General features: G+C 36.4%; 1 protein-coding gene across 4 annotated transcripts in view; it reads left to right on the forward strand.

Moving 5' to 3' along the window:
* Nucleotides 1–16,945, forward strand: part of LOC149794356 (uncharacterized) — a 59,928-nt gene extending 42,983 nt beyond the window's left edge. For 3 of the 4 annotated variants that reach the window (XM_089968511.1, XM_089968509.1, XM_089968508.1), the window contains 4 exons: nt 2,339–2,411; nt 4,477–4,647; nt 10,047–10,158; nt 16,254–16,945. In XM_089968511.1, coding sequence (XP_089824637.1) covers nt 2,339–2,411; nt 4,477–4,647; nt 10,047–10,158; nt 16,254–16,281 — 384 coding nt within the window. In that variant the 3' untranslated portion in view covers nt 16,282–16,945. The remainder of the gene's footprint in view (nt 1–2,338; nt 2,412–4,476; nt 4,648–10,046; nt 10,159–16,253) is intronic. The other variant, XM_089968510.1, reaches the window with a different exon arrangement.
* Nucleotides 16,946–18,204: the final 1,259 nt, after the last annotated feature.

Genomic DNA, 18,204 nt, shown 5'->3' on the forward strand with positions numbered 1-18,204 from the left:
ATCATTGCCCTTGTTGTCATGCGCATGAATGCAGTATAGGACAGAATCTTCTGAACGCAATCAGTCGCAAAGGTTTCGATAAATCACTGAGAGAGATGATATATGTTTTGGTTATCATCTGAAGATGAGCATGCCAACAAATCAGACTGTTTCTGCAAGTTGTTTTTAGCGATATTGCTCCTTTTGACGTGGAGTCTGATGTAATGTCTAACTTAATTGTTTGAAGATCACTGTTCACCAGTAATTGTATTGTCAGAGTTATTGTCCTTTTCGTCAAGACAACATCTTGCCACGCAAAACGTCTTGCAGTTTCTTGGATCTCAGTGCTTCTTGTCTTGCAGTTTAGTTTCATGGATTTTAGTGCAGCTTGTCTTTGCAGATTAGTTTCATAGTTTCATGGATCTCAGTGCAACTTGTCTGTCCTGCAGTTTAGTTACTTGGATTTCGGTGCAACTTGTCTTGCAATTTAGTTTCATAATTAGCAGTGCATATCCCTAGCCCGAAATAATTAGCCTATTATTAGGAGCAAACGTCACGGAGCGAAGTGTAAGTGAGTTTCCATGATGCCATGGTTCACTAATAGTGAATTCAGGCCAAACCCGAATGAATCTTCCTGTCGTACCATAGTCCATATTAAAATTTAGTGGTGTACATTGGTGGTGTGACTGCGGTGTCAGTATTTACGGTAGGAAACCGGTAAATTACACAAAGGAATCAACAAGAAGGGACTCGGCAGATACCGTTTATGTCGCCTCAGGGGCAAATGTGGTGCAGTTATATTGGCAAAATGTGCATGGAAAGCATACATTGACTGGCCTAAGGTGGCGGAGTTAAAATAGTTCCCAGTATTAGGGGATACTCGTATATTTTTCTAAAGCGTCAACGGTTGGCGGTACGGAAACCTGATGAAGATAAACCATGCAGATGTGCGGTTGATATATATTTGGCAGGTTGTTTTATCTGTGGTCTTACATTAATTAGAGAAAAATTTAGGTACTGAATGGACACGTCGGGCTTTCTAATTTACAACTGAAATTGTATGTAAGACTTTGGAAAGTTGGGGTAAACTTATGACTTCTAGCGAGAATCCTGCCAAGATTTGGCAACCGCTCGGTGAAGTAAGGACCCTTGGCTTGTAACAATACTTACAGCTGGATGCAATATATCAGAGTGCTTAAATTACAGGCCTGCGGGTCATTTGTGTGTGTGTGGCCCGCGCTCATACAAAATGTCAGTTCAATAATTATTGTATAGTTACTATAATACGTATATGGCCCTCGAACTTAACATTTTTGGTCTGTACGGCCCACGGTATTAAAGATGTGGAACCACCCTTCAGTATATGATGTGAGTTTGTGAATGTAACTATTCTTGCATTTTTTTTGTAGAGAATTACTTTGAAATTTTGTTCATATTAAGGTCGTCATCAGAAGATATGCAAATTGACCAATCATTGTACTAAATGTTTTTGGCTGGGGCATGACTATTTTTGGAGACAGACTCGAATCTGCTATTGGTACGGGTGGGATGCAGAGAAAGCACTGGATATATTTACGTGAGCAAATTGCCAACCATTGCTCAAGTTAGGGTATTTAACCTTTGGTATTTAACCTTTAACTTAGCATAGGCACGCGTCGTGAAACTGGCATTTTAACGTACGTGTTATATACATGCAGATTTACGACTACTTTTAATTTTATTACGTTTTATGAAATAATCACGTGCGCCATAGAAAGGGTCATTCAAATCAAAATCAAGATCCACGACATGGAGATCTGCCGGACACCGATTTAGGCTCATGCACTGTTGACCACTCCACTCACTATCAGACTATATATTTAACATGTATTAAAGTGAACAAATTCATTCAAAACATCATTTCTCACGATATTTCTCCCTGACACGAAATGCATCGCTTTTCATACGTTGTTAAGAATATGTGTTAAGACCGGTAGTTCATGAAGACAAGCACGAACACGAGGTGGTCCGGTATTTCATGAACACAAGCACGAACACGAACCTTTTATGTCTCCTGTTTGATCGACTCGTTACAAGTAGATCCCGATTTGGTCAGTTTGAGGGTCATATTATTACATTGATGTCAATAGGAAAAAAACTGGGTCAGTGACCCCCATTTTTTCTCATCTAGGGTTACTTGTTACGATTCTACCTTCGTGTTTTATTGTTTTTGATAGTAACAAATTATTGGTGTCATTAACTCAAGTTGTCTTCTCTAATAATAAAAAATAAACTGTAACCTTTTGTATTTATACAGAACATGGTTAGCATTTCATATACAACCGTGAATGAAAGTGTATATTACTTGTATATATTCCAGGTCGTGCTCCCATCAGCACCGAACCCGCATAGGTATCTGATTCGGAAGAGGAAAGTGCCGGCTCCAACTAAACGTAAGTTTTCATTATATTTTGATATTTTGACTGCTTCTATAGTGTGCATAGTATGTAACAGACACACACACACACACACACACACACACTTCCTGCAAGTTAACATTACACCTTCATATGCCATTACTTGCATGGGAAGATTCGAGCAAAAGCTTCTCAACGAGGCACCATATAGACCTCTACACTTTTGCAGATTCGTTGACGATATAATTTCGAAATGGATCGAAACAGGCGACAATTCCAGATATATTTTGAAGTCACCAATGACGTCCATCCTATGATTAAATTTACCTAAGTGTCATCAAACAGTCATCCTCGACAAAGGAGCCCTCATGAAACATAAGATCAAGAAAATCAAGAGGCGTGGCCACTTCGTGGTAACTTTCCACAAAGATGTCCAGACCTACAACAGGTCATTCGGAAGCATTTGCACCCAGTCGAATCCTTTATGTGTCTGTAGGATATATTGCAGGAAGTTCCTAACGGTGGGTACCGTAGATCCCGAAATCTTAAGGACCATTGCTAACACAAGCGTTTCCCAATTTGTAAAAATATGCCCGAAAACAGAACCCTTCAAAAGTTTGACAATATGAGTTAGCTACACGATGAGTCAGAAGTCGAGGCAAGAATGCACTCTAGCTTCTAATGATCTGAGTAACTCAATATGTTGGCGAAATCATTGATTTCAGAAAGTGAACGAACAGTCACAAAAGCAACATTCGCAACAAAATCAACGCGAAAGTTGCTAACCACTACAATTCGACTAGACATTCAGTCGAGTCACTCGAGATGCTACCGATTGAACCAAGCGTGCGGTGGACCGACATAGAAGGTACACGTAAGGAATGATACTGAATACTACAATTCAGAACTCGTTGAGAGTTCGTTCTAAATGAAAATATATAGACTTCCCGTTACAGTCTTATCAAAATTATAGCTAGTCATCAGTTTTTCTACATTATCTGCGATAATATATACCCCAAGCATTTTGCATTTATTATTAGTATTAGTATTACTATTAGTATTGTTATCCATTATCATAATGCAACAATCTTTTGACATCTTTCCTTTCAAACATTGTTTCTTAGCCTTTTGGGCGACGAATCAAGATATGTTTGCGATGTTAGCCTCACAAACCATTAAATGTTAAAAATAACAACACAGGTAGGAAATTTAATATTATTAAGGTTGGTCTTGGCGATCCACCAAAATAGCATGGCGACCTTGTTTTGCGTCGCGACCCATAGGTTAAGAACCACTGCTTTAGAACCTCCAGCATAGCTCTACCGGGATATAATTTCTTTATCAGATTGTATAGATGGCGTTGAGTTTTTTTAGTCGCGCTATATTACCATCCTTTGTCCGCAACTTGGAATTATGTCAAAACATGTTGGTTCTCTATGTGATAGACACAAGAAATCGCTCGTTTATATATCTTCTTTTAAACTCCCCTAATGATTCCAACATGTAAGAGTCCAGAAATTTACTTACATTTTACGCTTAGTGTTTTTTTTCTTCTTTATCTAACTAAGTGCTTTTTACCACCGAGGGAGAGCTTACTTATCGCGAAACGTCGGGCCACTGTTTTTAATTTGTGTCGTTATCAATTTTCGTGCTTTACCGCGTCCATCAATCTTTAACAGCACTATTATCTTCATGGCTCGAAACATTTTGAGTAGAAATTCCATTCTCAAGAGTAAAGTCAGAAAGCTTTATCATTTTGTAACCTGTTATAATAGAACTTGCTAGACCTTGTCACCTTTGGTTCCTTTATGGACTACTGGATTGCTAAATTATAATTGTACCTTGTAATAAGTATCGCATCACTTATAGGTTTGGGACTTTTTTTTGAGTTTCTTGAAGCATTTCGTGAAGTCATATTGTTGCTACATTGTCTTTCATCTACTTCTGTATCAGACCGTCAACACGTCTATTTCTGGACATTTTAGTCGTAACAAACTTGCGTTATCTGTATTAGGCCATTTTCCGTCAGAGGACATCTTAATCGAATGATTTACTTTATTATCGAACATGTTATTCATGATCAATCTTCTTTATCGGGTAGCTGCTGGAGTAATCTACCCTCCTTTGGAACCAAGGCCCATCAGGTCAGCTGAAGTCGTGTCAAAGGGGTGCAAGAGCGCTCCGTTCGAGAGAGTCAGTGTTAGCAGCCTTTCCGGTGACGTTTTCTCAAGGAGGAAGTACATCCCCCCACCGTTGGCCAACATGACTACCGGTAAGTTTAAAATAGATTTGTAGGTGGTTATACGATGGACTTTTGGTTGGAGATGCTATATACTCTCTTTGTTGATTTATGTTACACATTTTTGATTTTCTTTTTTTATTTTTATTTTTTTCTTGTTTTCTTTTTGCGCATAAGAGATTTGGGCATGATCTAAAATTTAACGAACTGTCAGCCATACTTATCGTTTGATCTACTCTAGAGACTGACGGTTTGTAGAGGTTTCTTCCTAGACCTAAACTAGTTTTTCCCCCCGAAGAAACCAGATCGCCATCATAGTGCAAAACATAGTAAGCTTTGAGAGTGTTTATGAGTTATTTCCTTCCATTATTTACAAACTGTGAGTTCTACATTAAACGGTACTTATCGAAAGAAATTCTAACAGTATCCTGACTTTTTTTTAAAAAATGGTCTCTTTTCTTCCGCAATTAAACTATAAAGTTTCAAGTTACAGTCGTCCAAAGTTCTATTTGTTATGATCTCAGTCCTGAAAAGATTGTAGACATTATAAACTTGGCGACTATTCTATAAAGAGGAAATTGCTACAGTGGGAAAGACTCCTAAATTTTGCCTATCACGTGATTGATAGTACCCTTTTCTCCTTCTGTACTATATAGAAGGAAATCATCAAATGTATTGCTATTAACTTCATTTTTAATGTAGGAAAACGCAGTAACTCAATTGGTAGGACGTCTAACACTTAATCCATGGGTCGCAGGTTCGATACCCTCCCAATCTAGCAAGGATTTCCTTCCTCGGCGTGTCCTTAGGAAAGGAATATCATTTCCTCGGCATGGCATAGCCAATAACGCGTTAAAAGTGTCCTTAAAACCAAGAAAAACCCCAAGTCCAATTAATTTTTAAGAGAACAGAATTTAAATGTACTATTAAAATGATTAACAATATCATATTATGAAATGCACGCAAACAGGATTTTTATGTAACTTATTGCAAATGATACAGTTTTGTTGCTAATTTAGCGAGGTAAAAACACAGTATTTTATCCATCATCTAAGGTAGCTTGTCATAAATATTTTATGGTGTTAAAATGTTTTGACATTAGTTTTTTTTTCTTCTTATGTGATTGGAAGTCATTATTCCAAACCTCTAGAAATAAACAAAGGCAAAGTGATGGCACAAAAAATTAGACGTGCAATTGCAATGCGTGATCGATTGCCTCGGCGACAAATACCAGAAGGGTTAAATTTTTGTTTCAAGGGCGATAACTGTAATTGTCCACATCATATACCGTAATTTCCTCCCTTTCATCTTGACAATAACTAAGATACTTAACAAGTCTTAATTGGAGAAAGAACTTTTAAGATATTTATTGAAACGTGGAGATCGAACTGTGACAGTCAGATATTTCTTATTCATGGATATATTTTGGGCATTTGATTTTGATTCACGATTCAATGTTGTAAACGATGTCCATGCACAAGGTCTTGTTTCTGAAAAATGTACGTAATTGATCATTTCAACAGCTATAGACCATTGCTATCCTTCGCCATCTCCTCAGCATCAAACCGAAACTAATGTGTGCTTCATTGAATATTGAATTGCTGAATGTATCATAATCTATCTAATTATCGACATTCAAATTCTCTGTTCAATATAGGTATTAAAAATCTCTTCTGAATAACAGTTTGCATAAATTACGGAAAATGCCCCGGTCCTGGTTTTTTCACTAGAAGACATTACGTTTGAATGCAGAAAGTTCCTCTTTAGTTTTTGGAAGCATTGTAAGTCGGTTCTGGTACCTGAACGTAAAAGTGAATCAGGCAGATTTTACTGCATATCCATTTTACCGTTTAGGTTTCGTTTACAAGAAGGAAGAGAAACATGGTTGACGTATTTGGACAACGTAGGCACTGTATTAGAATGTTAGACCTTTCCTCACACAAAAGACATGGACAATAAGTTTACAAGCATTTCAGTGCCACAGCCTATGCGTATAAATTTTTTGACCAAAAGCAAAATAATGTATTTCAAACCAAGTATTTTAATGATTTGTTAGTATAGCAATCATCCTTGATATGAGAAACATCACTCCATTATTTCATGACCAGTGTTTTTACATTGAATATACGCAACCACTTTCATTACTGTTCGCTACTCGGCGAGGGAATGCCTTCGTTATTCTATTCTTGCTTATGACGAAAAAGGGTCTAGCTACGCGACTGTATGTTGGGATATTTGACGTGTTGAGTTTGAAAACGAAATAAAAGTCATACATTTCTTTCATATGTAGTATGCATCCAGTTTCCTTTTTCCCCATCAGTTGGAACTGCAGTCTACAGCTAAACCAGTGCTATCGACGTATTTCAAACTATCACCCAGTCTCATCGACGCATATGTTTTAACAATCAACCAGAATTATCGACGCATATCAGTTTAAACAGTCGCCCTCTAATATCGACACATACCAGTTTAAACAGTCAGTCAGCACTATCGAAGCATTTCAATTTAATCAGCCAGTACTATAGAATTATATCAGTTTAAAGCACCCCACCCCCCAGTACTATCGACACTTATCAGTTTAAACAGTCGGTACTACGTACACATTAGTTCAAACAATTAGCCATTACTATGGACGTATGTCAGTTTAAACATTCCCCCAGTACTATCGACGCATATTATTTTAAAAAATCACCAACAGTGTTTTAACCAACGTTTTATTCTTGCGCACGTTTATTGGGTTTTATGCACACTTTGAGTAAATAGACTTTTGCTTTGGTGCATAAGCGAGGAAATTCAGGACCCTTTTAAAATTTTTGGACCCACCCCCACCCCAAAAGAAACTTTTCTCCGCTTACTACTCGATAGACAAGAAAAAAGAAAAAAGAAAAAAGGCATGCCATATACTATGAGAGCAATTTGCTCTGCGCGTAGACCTCATATTCAGGCACACAGTGAAGAGATTTAAAATTGAAGGAATCCAAAGCATCGTGTCTTTTTAAACGAACTTTTCGCTGATTTTAAATGCTCTTTAAGCTTTCTTTTACTCTGATGTTATGATTCATAACGAACATTTAAAATTAAAGAAATTATACCAATGTATTAAAAAATGAAAGAACTGCTGACTGCAAAAAGAATATTCTTAGTTTGCAAAAGCGTTACCTTGGCTGGATTGCTTGTTGTCAATTCTGGCGCCATACGGTCTTTAAACTGATTCAAATCTCCAGAAGATAATGTACGGTTAGGGTCCTATCGTCTGCCATGCTATCTTTCTGGCCACGTTTTAACTGTTTAGAATCTGCAGAAGTTAACGTACGGTTAGGGTGGAATCTCCAGAAGTTATTGTACGGTTAGGGTCAAATTGTCTCCCACGTTGTCTTTCTGGCGGTCTTTCAACAGCTTAAACTCTACTGAAGTTATTTTATGGTTAAGGTTACGGTCCAATCAACTGTCATGCTGGCGTTGTTTAAACTGTTTTAAGTCTCCAGAAGTTAATGTACGGTTAAGATCCAATCGTCCAATCGTCTGTCATGCTGTCTTTCTGGCACAGTGCCACACAGCGTGTATTTATTTCATTAAAACATTTTGAAATAGAAATAAAGAAAAAATGTAATAAAATTGGTGTTATTATGGAAATCATTATTTGAAGGAAGAAAACGTTCTTTGGCATAAATGATACATGGATATACAAACTTTCTTCATCGGCACAAGTAGACGGAACATCAGTTTAAAATGAATTTAGAGAGAAAAAGAGAAAACTGATAAGGTAAACCAGACAGTCATTTGAACTTTATAGCCAATAAAAAGCAAACCTTGAACTGAACGTCATAAAAGTCTCTCTCTCTCTCTCTCTCTCTCTCTCTCTCTCTCTCGTATCTAGCACGTTTGCCTTCTTGTACATTCTTCAATTATTGGACACTTTTTCATGTAGTAGTTACAACTTGCATATTTCTTACACTGTAAGGCAAGAAGTCTGTGTCTTATCATAAGAGAGAATTTACACAAATACCATTCTAAGTTTGGAATGTCAGTGTAACGCTGCCATTAGAATACCATCTGGACTGAATGGATATATATATATATATATATATATATATATATATATATATATATATATATATATATATATATATATATATATATATATATATATATACGTGTGTGTGTGTGTGTGTGTGCAATAAACTGACAACGAAAAGTGCAAAGCTAGTATCTAACTAGACTGAGTGCTTTCGACTTTTAACGAGTCTTTTTTAAAGTCAAATACAAAAAAAAGACAAGACAAACAAATAAAACAAAAAGTTTGGTGTTTGCAAAGGCTCGTTAAGAGTAGAAAGTGCTCAAGCTAATCAGATACTAGTTTTGCACTGTTTGTTGTCAGTATATTGCATTTATCTTACTCAATCCCTGACACACGTGATCCCTTGTTGTGTCCAGTGCACTTGCACTTGAAAGGACTGTTATTCGGCATAAGATTTGTATTCTTTATATATATATATATATATATATATATATATATATATATATATATATATATATATATATATATATATATACACACACACACACGAGTCTGTTTGATTTTTAATAAAACAAATCGATCGATTTATGCATATTTTATGCTGAGCTCATGCTTTGGATGTTGCACTAGGCTGTGTCACGTTGGTATTCATCATCAAGTTATTGTATGAAAACAACTGAGAAAACAAGATCCAGTCTCTTCGTGTTTTTCGGAATATGAATTATTCGATGGCTTTTTTATAGCATCTGTGTGCGTCTAAATAGACGGTGTTTCTGTGGATTCTCACTGTGATAATTGTGTAATGTTTTATTTATTTATGTCACGTACGTCACGTAAGTCTGAGTTTCCTAAGTCACCCTTTGAGCTATTCATGTTGTGTCAGTTTACTATTTAACATCATCCTTTTTGATCAGACGGTTGACATGTTCACGATTCTATGGTATCTTTATTAACTTGAACAACATATTTACTTTTGTGCTGCACATGCTTATGTTTGTATTCTTAGCAGTGCAATTCAATTCTTTATTGCCAAAATTACGAACTAATAGGCACATAACAGTATGCAAAAACAAACCAATCAATGACGGTCATTCATAAATGTGTTATTAATATATTTCCAATGAAAGTTTCAATTGCGTTTGAATTGTGAATGTCTGCACCTGGATACGACGTGGATCAGGGATGCCCATGTTTAGTAGACAGTACCCATACATTTTGGAGCCAAAGTTTTGGTTTGTTAAGGAATCGGAAAATATTTATGAAAAAAGAGCCCCATCACCGCCAGAAAAATGCTATCCACATGACACTCTTAGCAAAGCTTACGGTTCAGAATTGACAGAGGGAACTCAGTCTAGTGATTGTTGTTGCTTTAATCGTTCACTCATACATGTTTTGTGCACGTTTTTCCGTGTAGATAACCAAGTCAGGGACCTAGATTTCTGGTGCATATCTAGCGTTAAAGGTCTCGATGCCAGCCGCCGACGCTTTATTCGTCCTCCAAGCAGTAGAGTAGACCTTGCTTCTGGGTGGGTAGCAGTGATGATCATCCGAATGTTTATATTCACGTTTGCAGGCTTTTATACAGCTCCTATGGGAAAAAAATGATTTTCCCATCCGGGTATTTTTGACGCCATCCTCATTGGAAGGCAATACAAACGATCTTTAGCAGAAGGCTTTTAGCAAGTTTGAGACATTTAGTTTGACCTTGACTATACAAGTGTGTGTGTGTGTGTGTGTGTGTGTGTGTTTTAAGCGTTCTGTTGAAAAAACATTTAATTGTACTGATTCCTGGCTGTGTTAATGTAGCAAAGTCTATAAATAGCAGAAAATGCAGATTGTTTATCACCTGTAAGAATCATATCAAGGATAACATTAGAATAAACATGTGTAAAACGTCACGGTGTATTCAATGAAATACATAAGTAAATTACTTGTGAGCAGACGAATTACGTATACATGTAATATACCAGTTTCTTAATAGGCACAATAGATGGCTCCTAGACAGGTCAGAAATATGGATGGACAGGTATCCTAGACAAATTATAATTCATCAAAAACTTCAACAATATACAAGTATTAACAGCAGGGAAAATCACATAGTGAAGTAAATTTCAGAAACAAAAAAGCGGCTTCTGATTAGGCAATTCAAAAAATGACTCGACTATTCAATCTCCAGCAAGATTTCGAAATTACTACGCTAAATGAATATTACGTGTTTCCAATTTTTTTTTTAAAAACTGCTATTTCCAGGGAAGTGTTTTCTCTGGAAATAGGAGCTTTACAAATATAAAAGATATGAAACACGTAATATTCATTTGGCGTAGTAATTTCGAAATCTTGCTATACACTTAAACACTCACCATTCATTAAAAAATATCACTATTTTTTCTCACTTTTATGAATGGCTTTGAGCGATAATTTGAACTTATGATTACATTTTCTTTGTTTTGAAAAACTTTGTTTTTAAATTTTATTATTGAAACAAATCAAGGCTAATGTCACGTTTCACGTTACTTATATGGGAAAAAACTTAGCAGAGGAACTATCTGAGTTTGCATTCACCTAGAAACTTACAGAGTTAGTATACAAACTGTGGATCATTTCGAACTGCTTGTAGAATTAGTATGCAAACTTTATCACTTCGATTTGCTTGTAATTATTATACACACTATGGATAATTTAGGATTGCTTGTGGAGTTAATATACAATCTGTGAATCATTCGAAAATTCTTGTAGAGTTAGTATACAAATTGTGGATCATTTCGAATTGCTTGTCGAGTTAGTATACAAATTGTGGTTAATTCCGAATTGCTTGTAAAGTTAATATACACATTGTGATTAATTCCGAATTGCCTGTAGATTTAATATAGAAACTATGGACAATTTAGAATTGCTTGTAGAGTTAGTATACAAACTGTGGATAATTCCAAATTGCCTGTAGATTTAATATACAAACTATGGACAATTTAGAATTGCTGGCGGAGTTAACATACAAACTGGTTCATTCCGAATTGCCTGTAGATTTAATATACAAACTATGGACAATTTAAAATTGCTTGTAGAGTTAGTATACAAACTGTGGTTCATTCCTAATTTCCTGTAGATTTAATATACATACTATGGACAACTTAGAATTTCTTGTAGAGTTAGTATACAAACTTTGGATCGTTTCGAATTGCCTGTAGAGTTATTGTAAAATCTGGATAATTTCCAATTGCTTATAGAGTTAGTGTACCAACTATGAATCATTTCGAACTGCTTGTATAGTTAGTATGCAAACTGTGAATCATTTCCAATTGCTTTTATAGTTAGTATACAAACTTTGAATTATTTCCAATTGCTTGTATAGTTAGTATACAAACTGTGAATCATTTCCAATTGCTTGTATAGTTAGTATACAAACTTTGAATTATTTCCAATTGCTTGTATAGTAGTATACAAACTGTGAATCGTTTCCAATTGCTTGTATAGTTAGTATACAAACTGTGAATCATTTCGAATTGCTTGTAGAGCTAATGTAGAAACTGTGATTCATTTCGAATTGATTGTATAGGTAGTATAGAAACTGTGAATTATTTCGAATTGATTGTATAGGTAGTATACAAACTGTGAATCATTTCGAATTGCTTTTAGAGCTAATGTACAAACTGTGAATTATTTCGAATTGATTGTATAGGTAGTATACAAACTGTGAATCATTTCGAATTGCTTATAGAGCTAATGTACAAACTGTGAATCATTTCGAATTGATTGTATAGGGAGCATACAAACTGTGAATCATATCGAATTGATTGTATGGGTAGTATACAAACTGTGAATAATTTCGGATTGCTTGTAGAGCTAATGTACAAACTGTGAATAATTTCGAATTGATTGTATAGGTATTGTACAAACTGTGAATCATTTCGAATTGGTTGTATAGGTAGTATACAAACTGTGAATCATTTCGAATTGATTGCATAGGTAGTATACAAATTGTGAATCATTTCGAATTGATTGTAGATTTGGTACATATTCAGTTAGTGTAACGGATACAAATGTTTTGTTTTTCTATTTCTATTATTCATACTTGTTTCAGTTCAATATGAAACCAATTAATTTGTTCGAGTTAGGAATGTGCTTACGAATATAAAGCATGCAATATTCATCCAATGCAATTTATATATTTTTGAGGACGCTTTCAATCAACGATCCCGGTACGTTGAAATCTTCCATATAGTTTTCCCCAAAAGTATGACAGACTGGTTAAGTAATACATTTTAAGAATTATCTGCCATCTAGTAAAGTTAGTGGACGTATTTCATTGGATTCATTCAATTGGCCTGTACCTGTGTAATTGAGTTGTTACATCGAGGATCCTTCATTTCTCCTAGGACCGCTCCGGTGGTCTAGTGGTCAGAGCGTCCGCCTCGGATGCGGGAGGTCGTGGATTCGTACCCCAGCCGAGTCACACCAAAGACTTACAAAAGTAGTACTAACAGCTGCCTCGCTAGGCGCTCAACATTAAGAGGCTAGTGTTAGGACTGGTCGGCCTGGTGTCAGGATAACGTGACTGGGTGGGACATCATGCTATATGTCTGCTGCATGATGTCCAGTGCTAGACTTCACTATGAACTGCCACACTGCGGAAATCGTAGTGATATGACTGAAAATTGTTAAAGCTACGTTAAAAATCCTAATCACACACACACACTCATTTCTCCTAGCGAAAGCAAACGTCTTTCTTGAACATTTTATGTATCCCCCCCCCCCGCCAAAATTCATCACTGATTAAATGGGTGCTAGAAAAGGGTGGTGGTACTGATAGTGGTGGTGCACTCACATATTTTGGTGCTACCTACGTTCGTTAGAAGGGAAAAAAACTACAGCAACTATATCCAAATGAAATGAGGGATCATACCATAAAGATATCAACACAAACTGGCGTTCTCTCCCCAAAGAAAATACGAGAAACACTTCGCAATGGTAATGGTTTGGCAATTCCATGATGGCATGCCCGCTCTTGTCGTAGACGACAATGAGTAATCTGAACCATTCTCAGTCACTAATGCAGTCAAGCAAGGTTGTATGTTGTCCCCAACCCTCTTCAGTATGATGTTCTCTGTTATGCTTAGGTGGCGCTCTACAGTTTCGTATTTTGCATATGGTTAGAATTTTAAAGAAAAAGAATGTCCCCGGGTTTCCACACTGGTTATACTGGTTATTTAAAAAGACCTTATATAGCTTAGGTATTGTTCAAAGAACCTTTTATTCCCTTTAGTTTGGTGCATGATTGATGGGTGTAATATGGGTTATAGACTATACAGCTTGGCCTTACTCCTATATGTGCACCTTTCAAAACATTGCTAGCTCTACTTGGCTATTTTTGCTTCCGGGGCTTCAGAGGTAAATTGTGAAAAGGGTCGACAACGATTTTTGTTACATATGTTATATTTGGTAATTCATTCATTGCACTTTCAGAAGCTGGTATTATCTAGTCTGGCACATTTCATTTTCCATATTTTAATAGCTGCTAAATATAGTGTACTTTAGACTAATTCAGCCTGACTTTTAGCACAAGGGAGTCATTTTAGTTAGGAGTGTGCTTAGATCATGTACACTTTCCAAAAGTACAACATCCAAAGAAATATCATCCACATTACATTAATGTAGCATTGGGTATGCCGACATTCTTTCCATTATGCATGTTTTAAATGCAGACAACTTCACCTTTCATATTTTCTCTCTCTTAAAAGTGTATAATAACTGGTGTGCGCCACCTTACGAATTCTTTCGGTGACTATGACCCCGGGATTGACATCAGATACCGAAATGACGGCAATCACTTCAATTTGATGAAACTACAGGCAAGGACGAATTTACAGGAAGTGACTGTTCGTAATCTCATGTTTACTGATAACTGTTCCCTGAATACCAAAAGTGACGTCTGACATGATTCAGAATATGTATCATTTCTTTTCAGCTTGAGACAATTTTGGTTTCACAATCAGCATCAAGAAGACACAGGTGATGCACCAACCTATATCAGAAACGACCTACCTAGACGGATGCGGGAGGTCACGGGTTCTAACCCAGGCATAGTCATACCAAAGACTTATAAAAAATGATAATAACATCTGCCTCGCAAGTCGCTCCGCATCATGAGGATAGTGTTAGGATTGGTCGGTCTGATGTCAGAATAATGTTACTGGGTGGGACATCATGTTACATGTCTGCGGCATAATGCCCCAGTGCTATATATCACTATAAACTATCACACTGTAGACATCGTCGCGATATGACTGAAAAAGTGTTACAGCTACGTTAAAGATCCAAATCACACACACACACACACACACACAAACCTCTACGTTGAGCCTGCCATCACAGTAAATTGCCAAACCTCATGGCAGTGGGCAAATTGACTTGTGTCACCGTCAGTCTACATCTACGATGAAATCTACGCCAGAATTACCAAAGTAAGTGGCTATTGGCAACCTAGTGCAAAAAAATGGGAGCCCAGAAACATAAGTCTGAAAACAAAACGGAAGGTCTACTTAGCTAATGCATTGCCGACCCTGCTTTATGCATGCACAATATAGATGATGTACAAACGCCATGCCAAGAAGCTAAACCTTTTTCTCATGGACTCCCTGGGGAAACTGATGAGAATAAGACGACATGACATCATCCTAGACACTGATATTCTCACACGAGCACGCAGTTCAAGCAGCCAATGAAATCACATATATGATGGGCATACAACATGACCTGTATGTCAGAAAAGCAACTACCAAAGAAGACATTCAAGGGTAATGTGAAGGAGGGAAAAAGATCTCAGGGTGATCAGAATAAACACTTTAAAGATTCCATCAAGTCAACCTTGATACACTTCAACATAGACCATGAATCTTGAGAAGATGTCTCACAGGATCGCTTCACACCTATATTGGGACAAAAGACTTTGAACTGAGGATAACTGCAGAGGCCGTCCATAACGCCTCCTCTACTGATCAAGCGACACCAAGCGGTGTCTCCAGTCAAGTGTGACACAGACAGTTCAGAGCACAAAGTTGCTTGATCAGCCATTTACATACTCACTGAAACCAAACCAGTTAGAGATGTCATATTCGAACTCGAAGGACACACAAAAACATGCTCTGAGATGCATATTGTAAAGTGAAAAATTACATAACAAGATTTACCCAAACATACACCAAGATTGTATTTAGCCTATCCCCACAAGAAAGTAATACTGGTTAAGACTTGAAAACCATCATCCCCGACCTCCTAGCAAGCAAAATTAAAAAGTGAACATCCCGAAGGACTATAATATAAAATTACCTTCCCCCCTCCATTAAAAAATATTACGAACCTATGTTTTGCTCAGGCATTAGAGTAACCTCCGCTCCAGATAATTACTTCCGCCACAAAATATCATCACCAATTCCACCACCACCATCACTAAACTATTTTTTACCTGTGCATATTTTTACAAGACTGCTGTATGTTATCGTGGGTCAAAACCAGTATCACAACTTTTATCTTACAAATGTGTAATAAGATGTAAATACGCCACAAATCATCAAAGCTAATAAAATATAGAACTTATTGAACTCATTATTAATTTCATTTTTTCCAGGTTCCGTCGAGGTACGTCCAAGAAGTGACAGTTACAAATTCGATGACAAATATTTGCCGTTCATCAGATGCAAGACCATAATCCCATAGAATAACACACAAAAGAGCTAAGCAGCTCCTCGAAAGAATATCAGTATTGACGTTGTTAATGCTTTGAGTGGTTTTCCTTTTTATCAGAACATATATTACGCATTTGTTTGAATTTACGCAGTTAGCATACAAATAAGAAAGAAGTCGATGGAAAATATTAGTTTTACAGAATACCACGGATTTATTAGATTTTCTTACATTTCCTATGTCAACTTAGTTTTTAATTTGTAAATATGTTAATGTCTTTATGTTGTTTTCCTCGAACCCTCGTATGAGTCCTTCTCTTTTTGTATTCGACATCATTGCTCGAGATATTGAACCAGTAAGATTTTCTCGATCTGCATGAAGTGCGGTTAAATTTGTGTATCTACGTATCCATTATAACACCATATTATTCATATTTGATCATAGAAGAGGACAAATAGAAAGTCTGAATACGTTTGTTTCACTGCATAATCAATTAAGGTAGTTCATAAAGAATGAAGTCGTTATTGTGTGAGTCTATTGCAGGCATGTATTACTTGCACATTGTACATTATAATATTATTTTATTTATGATTTTTGAAGATAAAGTGTGTTTTTGAATTAAAAAAGTTGAACCAACGGCTGATAATTTCTTTAAATATCACTTCTTTGTTTCAGTTGGTTTATGATGTGGTTTTGTGTCCTTTGAGCGTGCAGCTGCAATGCCTCATTTAATTAGACGCAATTCACTGTGTTCAAATAATTAGTCAGAATCACTGTGTTCAAATAATTAGTCAGAATCACTGTGAGAAAATCAATGCGCGTGAAATCTGCATTGAAATTAGTTCAGTTCATATACTGTATTTCAGGTATGTATGCCTCGGGTCCGAAGAACCTACATGTACATATGAATACATTTCACACGAAAAGTCATAAATAAAACAAATAAGTCGAGTTCTAATTTTACAAAAGTGTAAGGCATTTGACATAGCAAAGTATTATGTATTACACATAAACACTCCCGTTTAAGGTAAAAGTATACAAACAAATATACGATCAGTTTACAGCCGGTTTTACGACATCAATTAAATGAGTATAAACCATTTCCTTACAAATATATGAGGGAGCTGGGGCCAGTTTTATGTACAAATTTAATGCCGCAATCAGCGACATAGCATAAATAAAATCATAAAAAATCAAATGCACAAGTGAGGTCAAAAAGGTCCATATGTTTGGATACCTATATTAAAACAAATCATAAGAATATTATCTACTTGACCAAAGAAGTCAATGGCAGCTCATAGCAAAAGAAGCTTTGCACCCCAACCCCAATTTTCTACTTGCAATTTTCATATCCGATGGTTATTTTTGACACAATGTGATGCTTACAGTGCAGACACAAGCCCTTTTCCTAGATGACAGTTCTGCAAAACAGTGTGTACTAAACAGGCTGATGCAATTGAAAATAGTTGTCATCCAAGCCGCTTTTGAGATATTGTACTTGCCCCAAACCCGTATGTTTACTGCTATGGGAGGCTAGCTCGTTTTCCTAGCCGACTATTGGTATTTCACTATTAACACACTGCAGAGTGATTATGGAAGGTGTACATGCCTGACATCAATGTCAAGAACAACACACGCCCAAAATACCCAGTTCACAAATATATCCATATCTTTAAATAGTATACCAAAATAGCTGAAAAAGTAACACCTTAGCCTTAAATTAATAAATTTGCCAGGGGTCAATTTTAGAAACTGTACCCAGCCACCTTAACATAAAACTATTTAGGTTCACCTCTAGAGCCATTTTGTGCATCTGGGAAGCAGGACATATATAAGGCGAAGTTGTGTGCATTTGGAACAAGTTCAGTCTAGAACTTGATATAAACTATTATTTT

Source organism: Sinohyriopsis cumingii, chromosome 8 (genome assembly GCF_028554795.1).
Source record: "Sinohyriopsis cumingii isolate HCF-2022 chromosome 8, ASM2855479v2, whole genome shotgun sequence".
NCBI lineage: Eukaryota > Metazoa > Mollusca > Bivalvia > Unionida > Unionidae > Sinohyriopsis > Sinohyriopsis cumingii.